The sequence below is a fragment of the Kogia breviceps genome, chromosome 10 (assembly GCF_026419965.1).
Source record: "Kogia breviceps isolate mKogBre1 chromosome 10, mKogBre1 haplotype 1, whole genome shotgun sequence".
NCBI lineage: Eukaryota > Metazoa > Chordata > Mammalia > Artiodactyla > Physeteridae > Kogia > Kogia breviceps.
The window spans coordinates 40,036,829-40,049,738 of record NC_081319.1 but is presented as its reverse complement, the minus strand read 5'-3'; the positions used below and the strand labels follow the sequence as shown (position 1 = coordinate 40,049,738).

The 12,910-nt window shown below is 52.4% G+C and overlaps 1 protein-coding gene across 4 annotated transcripts in view; it reads right to left on the bottom strand.

The window, feature by feature from the left end:
- Window positions 1-8,215: 8,215 nt before the first annotated feature.
- PFKFB4 (6-phosphofructo-2-kinase/fructose-2,6-biphosphatase 4) overlaps window positions 8,216-12,910 on the bottom strand; it is a 44,697-nt gene continuing 40,002 nt past the window's right edge. For all 4 annotated transcript variants that reach the window (XM_059077013.2, XM_059077012.2, XM_067044356.1 and 1 more), the window contains exon 14: window positions 8,216-11,949. In XM_059077013.2, the coding sequence (XP_058932996.1) occupies window positions 11,890-11,949 (60 nt within the window). In that variant the 3' untranslated portion in view covers window positions 8,216-11,889. The remainder of the gene's footprint in view (window positions 11,950-12,910) is intronic.

Below are 12,910 nucleotides of genomic sequence, written 5' to 3'. Positions count from 1 at the left end.
CGCCGCTCCCCGCTCCTGGGGCTCCGCGCTCCTGGGGCTCCTCACTTGCCCCGGGCGGGCATCCTCACTCCCCGGGAGGTACCCGAGGACCAAGTGGGGTGGCTCGGGGACAGCGCCCAAAGCAGACCTCCGCACACAGTAGGCCCCTAACAGACGCTGGTTCCCTTCTGAAAGCCTAGTTCAGAGGCTTCTGGGGACCCCATCTCTGAGGACACTCTACCACCCTGCCTCCTGCCATGACACCCCTACCCCCGTGGTCACTCTACCCTGAGTCCAGGCAGGCTCACCCCTGCCTCAGGGCAAGTCGGGCTCCCATGGCCTGGTCTGAGGGAAAGGAACTGGCAGTTCCCAGACACACATTGGACCATCACCTGGCTCAGGACTGGGCCAGCAGGGTTCGCACAAGGCACCCTGAGATGCGGCCACGGCTAACAGGCCTCCACTGCCCCCTCACTGTGGGTCAGGGCATAAGGGAGCAGGACCCTTTGGGGACTTCACCAGACAGACCCCTCCCCCATATCCTCTGCTGTAGCTCCTCTCAGAAGTACCTAATCAGAAGTATCTGATGCACATTTCCTGAGTTGTTTCATACATGCTAAAACTACCACCAAATGGAAGAAATTAACTACTTGATGATCATGAGCACCCACCTAGCCCCAGGATTGATAATGGTAACACCTGTGACATGGCCCTGTTACTTCACCATCAACCAATCAGAGAATTGTGCACGTGCTGATCACATACCCTGTGACTCACCTCCTTCACCTGGCCTTTAAAAACACTGTGGAAACCCATGGGGAGTTGGGGTGTTTTTTTAAAACAGTTTTTTAAAAAAATATATTTATTTATTTATTTTTGGCTGCATTGTATCTTAGTTGTGGCACACGGGCTTCTCTCTAGTTGTGGTGTGGGCTCAGTAGTTGTGGCACATGGGCTTAGTTGCTCTGTGGCATGTGGGATCTTAGTTCCCCGATCAGGGATTGAACCCATGTCCCCCGCACTGGAGGGCGGATTCTTAACCACTGGACCACCAGGGAAGTCCCACTTGGGGTGTTTTGAGCACTAGCTGCCCTGGACTCCTTGCTTGGCGCCCTGCAATAAGCGCTGCACTTTCCTTCACCACAGTCAGTAGATTGGCTTTACTGCACTCAAGTCAGCAGACCCAAGTTTGGTTCTCAGTAACGAGTCCCCGCAGAGTCAGGGATGGGGAGCTGGACTACTGTCTTAGTCCCTTGGGGTGGCTATAACAAAACATCATAGATTCAGTTATAAATGACAAACATTTATTTCTCACAGTTCTATAGATTGGGAATTCCAAAATCAAGGTAGCAGCTCATCTGTGTCCAGTTAGAGCCTACTTCCTACCTAGTTCACAGATGACTTCTTTTCCCTGTGTTCTCAGGTGGCAGAAGAGGCAAAGGAGCTCACTGGGGCCTCTTTTATGAGTGCACCTATCCCATTCATGAGGCCTCCACCCTCATGGTCTAGTCACTTCCCAAAGGCACCACCTCCAGATACCATCACCTTGGGAGTCAGCAGTTAAACATGTGAATCTGGGGGGACACAAACATCCAGTCTATGGCAAGCATTCTTTTTTTGCCCAGGGTTTCTGACCTGCCGCCCACTCTGCACCTGCCACAGTTAAACTCATTACACTCAAGGCAGAAAACACACTAACCAGGCCCCTGAGCCAGTGTGTACATCCAATGTGCCACCACGTTTCTCACCTGAGGGCGGGGGCTTCACGTAACAAGGAGTGAGGCTTGAGGAGACAGCTTGGGATGTCCTCAGTGCAGTTGCCCAGACCTAAGAGGCTAGGGTCCTCCTCTGGGCCTGAGTCATCCATGGTCCCCCTCACCACTGGCCAGAGGGACTCAAGACTCAACGTGCTGTGCTGGGCACACTGTGGGGGCAGAGGGGTGACTGCCCCCAGGCAGGATGAGGGGCCCTCCCCGACACAGCCCAGCCTCATCCCAACCGACTGTCTCTGCCCTCTCAGCTCCACAGTCTGAAGCTGAACACCACCCAGGTCCCCCTTCCCCACGCACACTGGCCACCACACACTCCCCTCCGTGTCCACCTCGCCAGCCACCTTCTGAGGCCTGTTCCACACCATGGGTGCCCCGCCTTCCTCCTCCCACAGACTTGGTTTCTCTTCACAACTCAGTCCCTGCCCCCAAACTCCTAAGAGTTGTCCTTTTTTTTCTTCTAATTTTTACTGGGGGATTCTCCTGACTGTCCAATGGTTAAGACTCCATGCTTCCACAGCAGGGAGTGCGGGTTCAATCCCTGGTCAGGGAACTAGGATGCCACATGCCACGTGGCCTAAATAAATAAATAAATAAATTTGTATTGGAGTATAGTTGATTTACAATGTTGTGTTAGTTTCAGGTGTACAGCAAAGTGAATCAGTTATACATATATCCACTTTTTTTTAGATTCTTTTCCCATATAGGCCATTACAGCTAAGAGTTGTCCTTTCTCACCTCCCATCGCCTGCCTTTGGCCTCTCATCCCCATCTAGGGGCTTCTCTCCTGGCCTAGTCCTCCCTGACTTTTTCAGTATTGGGTTCCCTCATGCCCCCTCATCTTCCCACACCTCAACGACACCCGTGTTAAACCTTCATGGTTGAGCATAGTGGCGGCTCCAGGACCCACCCAGAGCTGTGCATGGGCAGGAGGGGGTGAGGCCAGGAACACCCAGTGGCTTGGAAGTCACAGCCACGCATCCAGCATGCATGTGGCCATGTGCGTGTTGCGGGGGGGGGGGGTGGGAGGGCAGGAACGGGCAGGGGTCCCTGTGAACAAGGCCTGTGAAGCTGGAAACTGTCACTTCCACAGGTTGCCCGAGGAAATCTGCTTCTCCCGGACAGAAACCAATCTCCCTGTGCCAAACTTCGGGGTCTCAACAAGACTGAGGAGTCCCACGTCCATGTAAGGACAGACCAGCTGGACTAGCTCAGCAAAACAATGCCAGGCCACAGGTGAGGGGCCGGCAGCTGGGGACCTTTGTGCTTGGCTCCGCCCCCTCAGACAACCTTTCTTATCAGGCTCTGCCCCACCCCCTTTCATTCCAGTAGGTGCCCTCCCCTCCTGCTTGAGGCAGATCCTACCTTAAATTCTGCCCCTTCCCAACCTGGCCTACCTGAAAGACTCACACTTTATCTCAGGGCACAGCCCCCTGTGCCTCTTGTTGTCCTGTCCCAGGCCAGTGGCACCTCAGGCCCTCCCCTATGTCCTCACCCTCTCCCTCTGTATTACTCCCTCACACTGCCTGCTGATGTACTGGACCATCTGTTTGTCACCTTCCTTACCTCCCACCCACACCTCTCCTCTGGCCCTCCCCACTGCTCATATGCTCACCACCCACCAGCATCCCAAGGCACAGTGGACCCTGCCCTGCCCTCCCTCCCAGCCCTTTTGGCGTCCGAGAGTCTGTGCCCATCCACCACCATACTTGCCCTGAGGACTCCCAGAACTCCATCTCCAAAGACCTCCTCAGCTTCCACGGGCAACTCACTGTCCCCATACCTCTGTCCCCATCTCTGCCTGGTCACCCAGGCTGCTGCCCACCTCTCTCCACGCTCGGCCACTTTCACCTCCAGACATTCTTTTACCCACCCCTGACCCAGCTCTGAACTCACCTGCTCCCCCTAATGCTTCCTGTGTGGATCTCCCTAAAGTACAAATCAGTCACACACCCTCGTTCTAAACCCTGCAATGGTTTCCTGTATCTCTTAAGACAAAGTCCTGATTTCAGTCCCATAGCACTGAATGGGGCTCCTTGTGCTTCCTTGCTCTCAGCACGCACCACGTGCATTCTGCCACCCTCTCTGGCTCCCAACTTAAACACCTCCTCCACCAGGAAGCCTCTCGAGATGCCAAGTCTGGGTTAGGGCTCCCCTCAGTGTTCCCACAGCCCTTGTGACCCCCCCAGCCCAGCGCCAAACTTTGAGTTATGTGGGTGTCTTCTGCTACTTTTCGGGCTAAGTGAGGCTGGGACTATGTTTTCTGTATCCAGCACAGAGCCATGCACACAGCAGGTGCTAGATAACAACTGGAAAAGGAAATAAAGGATCTCCTTTAGCCCATTGACCACTTTCCCCTGAGCCCCAGCCTGGAAACCACTCCCCCTGGGGGATGGGCTGCCTCAGCCTCCCCAGGCCCCTCTGTGGGTTCCACCCACCCCCACTCCCACCGCCCTAGCACACATCATGCTGGACTATAGCTGTCTGTGCATCTACCTCCCTACCAACCACATCAACCTTCGTACTGATGCCCATAGTAGATGCCTGTCCAGGCCCATCTTCTACTTTTCCCTCCACTTCCACCCCCTATCCCACCCTGTCCTGGGTTCCCTCTTTCTCTTTCTCCCTTCTTGTAGTCAGTCATCAGGCTTCGTCAACAGAAGGCAGTTAAGTTGCAGGAGATCCTTCAGAGGGTGGGAGGAGAGTGCATGAATGGCGCTGCTCCTTCCCTACTCCTTCCCCAAAGCTCCTGTGGGCCTTCAGACACACCCCACCCCACCGCCAACACCACCCACTCCACCCTCACAGCCACAGCTTGCCTGTCCCTCCATTCAGGGCCATAATGCTGAGAAATTGAGGTTTTTATCTTGAAAGCTGCAGGGAGTGACTGATTTAAGAGATCCCTCTGGTAGACAGATTACAGTAGAAACTGAACAGGAGTGGGGTTCGGGGATTGGGTCCCACCAGGTTCCACTAACCCTTCCCCTCCTGGGCCTTGACCCTGTGGGTTGTGGACAGGAAACGTTGCCTGACTTTCCTGTAAACAAAGAATGTTGCCCGCTATCCCAGTTCTACAAGAATCAAGCCATTAGCCGCTGCAGCAACCCACAGATGGTGCACCTGAGGGGAATTCAGGATGGAGAAAAACCAGAAGCGTTCTGTGCTTTGGATACTGATACTGACCCTACATAGTTAAGATGCATATCAAAGGAATAATTTCAATGAACCCAGGTCCTTACATGTTCCCATACATAGAAAAACATTAACTTGAGATGTCTGTTCTTCATGATTAGTAATCTTTTTTTTCCTGGACCGGGGCACGAACCCGTGTCCCCTGCATCGGCAGGCGGACACTCAACCACTGCGCCACCAGGGAAAGCCCTGTGATTAGCAATCTTGATGTTCAACTACATATTTTTGTTTTTGGTCTTCCCACAAAAAACTCCTGTAGATCCTGGCTCCTGCCTTATCTCTTCAGAGCAATTCCTCAGAGCTTTCTGAGAGGCTGTCTTCTGGGCTTTAGTCCTCAGTAAGGTCCCACACAACTTTTTGGTTGTGCATTTTTCTTCAGTCCACAAGGCGTAGGGAAAGAAAGTGCTCCCAATGTTAGCCCCAGGTGCTGCCACCCAAATTCACCCACAGCTCTGTAAACGGCCCTTTTATCGGACTCTCCTCAAATACACACAGGGTTAATAATGACTATTTTCTGGGACTTCCCTGGTGGCTCAGTGGATAAGACTGCGCTGCCAGTGCAGGGGACCCAGGTTCGATCCCTGGTCAGGGAACTAGATCCCACATGCATGCCACAACTAAGAGTTTGCATGCCACAACTAAGGAGCCAGCGACCCGCAACTAAGGAGCCCACCTGCCGCAACCAAGACCCAGTGCAAACAAATAAATAAATAAAATTTTTTAAATAAATATTTTTTTAAAAGACTATTTTCTGCTGGGACCTTTATGTGGCAGTCAAGCTGCATATGGGAACTCTGCATGGGGCCAAAGCAATACCCAATGATGCTCGGAAAGCCCAGTGTCCCATGGTGTGGGTGGCAGGGTGTGGGTGGCATTAGCCCAGGGCTGACCCACAGGGCCAGGAGTGTGAGAGCTAAGTAGAGCACAGCTCTCCTGCCATTCCTCTTCACCAGCACCCGGGCTCCCTTCCTCCATTTTAGGAGGCAGAAATGCCAGACATCCACTTCCCAGCTTCCTTTGCCCGAGGCCCAGCCAATCAGATGTACCCTCCTTGAAATCAGATGTACCTTCCCTAGAGTCAGACATACCTTCCTGGAGTGTGCCTAGCGGGCTGGTGACCAGAGCCTCTGCAGTGGTGGGGGTCACGGCAGCCAGGTAGCAGCATGCAGTGTCTGCCAAAGCAGAACTGTGACCTGGGCATGGCCTCTTTGTCTTGTCCTCCTGTGCCCTTGGTGGCTCTGGGAGCTACACAAGTTCATTTTCATAAATTCCATTTCTAATTATGTTGGGCAGAGTCAGTTTCCTCCAACTGATAAAGTTGTCAGCAGTTGACCAGGGAAATGGGGGTCCATCCGGAGTGGACGTTTGCCTGGTTGGAGTTAAAGGCAGTGGAAATCCAGCCAGGATGAAGGGAAAGACTTTGGCAACCTCAGCAGGCTGAGGAGACAGAGCTAGTACAGCCATCACTGGTGGTGTGGTACAGATCTTCCACAACTTATGATGGGGTTACTGATAAACCCCCTGTAAGTTGAAAATATCATAAGTTAAACATGCATTTAATACATCCAGGACATTGGTCGCCTCGTCAGTGAGGACTTCATACAACCCTGAACCACGCCCTCAACTCTGTCCCAGCACCCTCTAATACACTACTTACCTCTTTTCTGTGTCTTCCACCACTAGAATGTCAGCTGTGTGAGGGAGAGAGTTTGCCCCTGTACTTACTGCTATATTCCTACTGCTTAGCACATGGTAGGCACTTAATGTGTTAAGTTAATGAATTAAGTGAAATGAAGGTGCATATGAAAGAATTAGAGGAATCAGATTGCAACCAACCTCCAGCCCTTCTCCACCTCCCTTGCCAACTGAAGCAAGGTGTCCTCCCCTGAGACCTCATGAGGGAGTTACTTTGCAAGGGGAGTCAACTCTTCTACTGCTCCTCCTCCCCAACTCCTTAAACTAGAGATGGATACCAGCATGTCTGGAGACCTTGATACCAGCATGTCTGGAGACCTTATTACAAAGTCGGATGGCTTATGTATCAAAAGAATTTAAGACTTTGGTATTTTACATTAGCTAAAATATACACACTATGAGGGGGTGGGGGGAGACCCACCGAGGCCCTAGACCATGGAGATAAGAACATCAGCTTAGTTAGGTTGGACTTTATCAATGCAGGTAAGCTTGCCAGGAACTTTGGATTCAATGTGCAGGCTTAAGCTACTAGGGGTTGTTCTGCCTATTTGGTTGGCTGAAATGAAAACTGGGTCTCACTAAGTGCAATTGAGATGCCAAATGCTCCCTGGTGTAATGTAGAGGAAAGAACCCAAGGCCTCAGGAAGATTCACTCATTCATTCAAAATAAATGTTGGACTGAATTTATCAGGGACAACTCACCTTTTCCCGGAGTCCCTGGAGACTACCCAGAAGATAGGCCCTTTACCAAGGCCCTAGGAAGTTCATCGCTGAGAAGTTTTCATTTGCCAGGGCTGCTGTAACAAAGTACCACACCCTGAGTGGCGCAAACAACAGAAACTTACTGTCTCATAGTTCTGGAGGCTGAAAGTTTGAAGCCAGGATGTCAGCAGGATCCATGCTGTCTCTGAAGTTGCTGGGGAATTTTGGATTAGGGGCGCACCCTACTCCAGTATGACTTCATCTTAATTTATGACACCTGCAACCACCCTATTTCCACATAAGTTCACATTATGAGGTATCAGGAGTTAGGTCTTCAATGTATTAATTTGGGGGACACAATTTGACCCATAAGTACCATAGTCACGGCTGTCCATGGGTCAGAGATTCTGGCTGGAGACACTATAGTTGAAATGCCTGCTTGATTTCAATGCAGATACCAGGATCTTTGGCAGGATCACCAGGCCCCTAAGACAAAACCTGATGGGGAGGCCAGTAGAGCCCTACTGGACGTGTAGGACAAAAGAACTAGAGGGCTGACCACCAGAAACCTGACTGCAGAGGATAGGATCTCTCACCAATTTTCCAGATAAGATCAGTTCACAAACCCAGGGGCCCTTGAAGGAAGTGGGGTGGGTGCCCTTTAAGGTGGGCCCTGTGAAGACAGCCCAGCTTCATGCTGGTACTTTCCCCACAACCCTTCCCAAAGAGACCTGTGGCCATTAGCCAGGGTTTGGCAGATACCACTTCTGGTTTACCCCATTTTCCACTCTTAATAGAACAGTTTTTGTTTAAACAACAATATGCCCAGTCCCAGGGGATGAATAATGATTGGTCTAAACCAAACATGGCAACTAGCCTTTACAGGTGATAATCATATTTTATTAATATATAATATACAATCATATTACAAATATAATTCAAATGTTGCTGAAACCTATGTCTTTGTAACAATATTTCATTCTATCCAAATATCCTCTGATCCTACCTGATGGCCACTGTTTCCTAGCAACCCAAAATGCTACAAAATTCTTCAACCTAACCATATATAATCACTCTTTCTAGGTTGTGGTAGAACAGTGAACCTGAAGAAAAATTCTGATAGTGTTATATTTCATTCCTTCTGTTGTTGCTTTGCTGTTAAAATCTTCAAAACCTTCTTCAGAAAGTGCAAGGAAGCCTCTAAGGAGGTCAGGTATCCACTCCAGGAACTCTGTGCCCAGAGACAGGGTGGGGACCATTCAGCGGTCCCCCAACCTCACCTACCAGGAAGACAGTCACAGCTGATATCACTCTAAGCCTGGGGATGAAGCCTAAGGGGTTCCTGTTATCCACTGTGACACAGCCACCCTCTGCCCTGACACACTAGAAAAGGCAAATGCCCAGCAATGTTATATCCATGGAGGAAGACCCCTGCAACACCCCAGCCCCAAGGCAGAAGGTGTAGAAAGTCCAACAAAATTCTGAGGCATGGGGAGGAGGGATAAATTAGAAGATTAGATAAAGATTAGAAGCTTGGGATTACATGCTACTATTTATAAAATAGATGACATGGACCTACTGTATAGAACAGGGAACTCTACTCAATATTCTGTGATCGGGCTTCCCTGGTGGCGCAGTGGTTGAGAGTCCGCCTGCTGATGCAGGGTTCACGGGTTCGAGGCCCGCGTACCACAAAAAAAAAAAAAAAAAAAAAAAAAAAAATTCTGTGATCGCCTATATGGGAAAAGAATCTGTAAAAGAATGAATACATGTATATGTATAACTGAATCACTATGCTGTACACCTGACACTAACACAACATTGTAAATCAACTATACTCCAATAGGACACGGGTTTGAGCCCTGGTCTGGGAAGATCCCACACACCGCGGAGCAACTATGCCCGTGAACCACAACTACTGAGCCTGTGCTCTAGAGACCACGAGCCACAACTACTGAGCCCACGTGCCACAACTACTGAAGCCTGTGTGCCTAGAGCCCATGCTCTGCACCAAGAGAAGCCACGGCAATGAGAAGCCCACGCACCACAAGGAAGAGTAGCCCCCACTCACCACAACTAGAGAAAGCCTGCGCACAGCAACAAAGACTCAACGCAGCCAAAAATAAAAATAAATAAATAATTTTTTTAAAAAACCAACTATACTTCAATAATTTTTTTTTAATGCAAAAGGAAAAAAAAAAATTCTGAGGCATAGGAAAGGGTGCCTCTTGTCACCATCTTCCCCACGCCAGAAGTGACAAAGAACACCAGAGAATCAGCCAGCACACTCCACCCACAGCCTTGTGCAGGCCCTCCATCCTCGACCCAGCCTCTGGTTCCCCTCTCCAGGGATGCCAGTATTTGGGACCCACATTTCCAGGGACCCCAGATCCCCCTCTACATCTGTTTCTGTCTCAGTGGTGAGGGCCCAGCAACCTAGGTCAGCCCAGAGAAAACCCGGGTCCTGCCCAGGGCTCACTCCAGGGCAAGACAGTTTCTGCTCCAGGGATGGGTAGTCATGGGGGTGGGAGCTGGACCAAGGGTCCATACAGACCTGTTGGGAGGGAGCCCAGCACAGGGGTTTGCAGAGCCGCTGGAAAGAACCTCACCAGTGGCGAGCTGGCCACACGACACAACCTTAGATTGTTCTTTTTTTAAAGAGTATTTATTGCAAAGAATGTTGGACACAGTGTGATGTGTGGCTGAGATCCAACAACATCCATTCCAGGGCAAGCAGGAAACATGTCTGCAACAGGAGCACATCAACCGTCCTGGCTACAACCGGGCAGCCAGCCAGGTGGACGGCTGCCCATGCAGAGCCGGCTCAGGGTGAGCCCTGCTGGGATCCCAGACTTCCCTCCGCCCCATCCCCGTCCTTGTGACACGTCTCCAGTAGCTCCTGGCTGCCCTCTGGACAGAGAGAAAAGGCCTCGCTGGTCTTACCTCAGCCAGCCTGAGGTCTTGGAGAGGTGGTGACATCTAGACGTACATGCCGCTGACCAAAGGGACCTGCTATGGCCAACAACTGAGCATGACCAAAAGTCACCAATACTCTGGCAGACATGGGGCTGCAGTCCCCACATCCCAAAGGCAGTAGCGTGGTCCTCTGGCCCTGGGTCTAAGGGGCCTGGGGCTCTGACAGGAGAGAAGTCCAGAAGGAGGGTACTGCCACGGCTCTGTCCTGGATATCTCTCCACCCATGTCTGTCCATAGCTGCTGTGGCACTTGAGGCTGAGAGACCATCAGCCTGGGCCAGGGACACAGGATCCTGGGGCCTGACTTCACCAAGGACCACCACCTGTAGACAGCAGCGCATCCAACTACAAATCCACATACTTCCTCACCCAGCCTCACAACTTGCTGGCCAGCCTGTTCTCCCAGCTACAAAACGGAGCCGGAACCCGTGGCCCAGCCCAACTCCCTGGGCCCAAAAGAACTCAGGGGTGTGACAGATGGTAGGCTTCCCGAGGTCGTTTTCATCATGCTCCTGTGTACAAGAATCAGAAGCTGGGAAAATCCTGCCCTGGCTGGCGGCTGCCTCCAGCTCTGGGCTTTCCCGTGCTTAGTCCCGCGGGTGGAGGTCAACGAACGCCAGGACAGGCTTTGCAGGACCATGCAAGCTTTTCCGAATCCTTCACAGCAAATGCAGGTCCCTGCCACCAGTGTACACTCTTGCGTGGACACAGGCAGCAGCGGGCAAGGTAGCCCAGTGGCATGGCCGGGAGAGGAAGATGGGAGGGCAGCCTCTCCCTCGAGCAGTGGGAAGGGCGACTCATACAACTGTCCCGTCTTCACATTTTTCTTTACGTGTTGCATCATGAGAGCAGTTGGAGAGGGGTGGCCTTGGCTACCAGCTCCCACGAGTACTCCAGTGTAGGCATAATTGGGAAGGGGTAATCGCAAACACCCCGCTCCCTGCATGTTTCTGTGCATTCCCATGTGCTAAAGTGAACACACCGCTTTCCTGAGCGTCCACAAATGCAGACGCACGGACCCAAGGGTCTGGCCAGTGGAGATGGCTGCCTTGGTGGAAGCTCTTCAGTTCCTGGAGAGGCAGGATGGGGATGGCTCTTTCCCGCTTACTGAGGCAGCAGCAGCTCATGAACACCTTGCCTCTGGCTCAGGAAGTGGCCAAAGAGAGGGCAGCAGAGCCCTGGCAGGGGTCCCCAGGTCTACCCAGGCAGCTAGGCCTCAGTGGGTGGAAACATCACAGCAAGTGCTTTCCGTTTCACATTTTTTGGTTTCACACTTCACAAAGCCCACCCGGCCGGTGAGAGAGAACAGAAAGATCAGGGGTTGGGAAACCTCTCACCAGCCCGGTGCAGACGCAGTCAGGCCCAGTGGTTTTTAGCAGCAGGTTGGGCACCACATACAACCCTGACGCTGTCAACAAGGAAACAGGTGGGCTGGGGCTGGGATTCTGGGTGCCACCAGCCATGCATGGCTTTGAGGGCGTTCCTGTGTGGTGAATGTCACACAGACCAGAGGGCCTGGAATGACCTTGTCCGCAGAGATCAACACCTGCCCGGGGGTCGCAGTGGATGACACACGGTCACTGGTGAGCAGGGACCGTGACAAGGGCTTCCTCCGGAGGCCGAGAGATGTCTACATTCTGCACAAAATTAAACACACAGAACACTGACCCTTTGCCAAGGACAGACAGTCACCACTATCTGCCTTGCTCATCACTATGGCCGCTGGACTCACATTCTCACACCAAGGAGCCCCAGCCACAGGACTTAGACCCCGACCTTTCCTAAGAGCCAGGGGTCAAGAGCCTCTTGACATGTGGTGGGTGACAAACACCAGAACGAAGGTGGGGGATGGAGGACACCTCCAGTTCCTGCTTGCTCCTTGCAGGCAGGTCAGGCATTACCCCGAGTGAGGCCATCCCCGCCTCCTGCCTCAGGTCTGGGTCAGGTGGGGAGAAACAGCTGGCTGGGAAGGGGACCAGCTCCTGAGGGTGCCTCCTCCCGGCTATGTCGGTGTTTCGGTGGACAGGTGTCAGGTATGGCCCCAGCAGCCTGCGGACATCTCCTGTTCTGCAGCCTGGTCCGTCCCCTGAGAGCTGGGGCACAGGGCCCCCTGCACCTCCTGAATAGCCCCCCTCCCCTGCCTCAGCTGCAGAGCCCAGTTCTGTCTACAGTCAGCTGAGTTCAGGGCATCTCAGGCCTAAGGAATGGGGGTCAGAGACTCCCCTCAACTCTGTAAGACTATGTGATCCTATGTGATCGCTGATCTTGGTGGCCCAACAGAGCAGGTCAGGTCACCAATGACCTGGGCTATAGCACAGATCTTCAGGGAGGGAAACATGGCCCCTATGGCCACACTCCTGAGTTCACAGGGCTGGCCACTGGAATTGTAGGAGCGGGTGCAATTCTCACTGGGGGCAGGCTTCCCAAGGGCCCCTTTCTCACCACAACCTGCCCCCAAGGATGGGCCAGGACCTGGAGATCCTGCCCACCTTAAAAGGAACCATCCCAGAACCTGTGGCCAACAGAAGTTTGCCTCTCAGAAGCGCCTACCCAGAGGTAGGCAGGGTGCCTGCCAACTACCCCATGGCCATGTCGGCT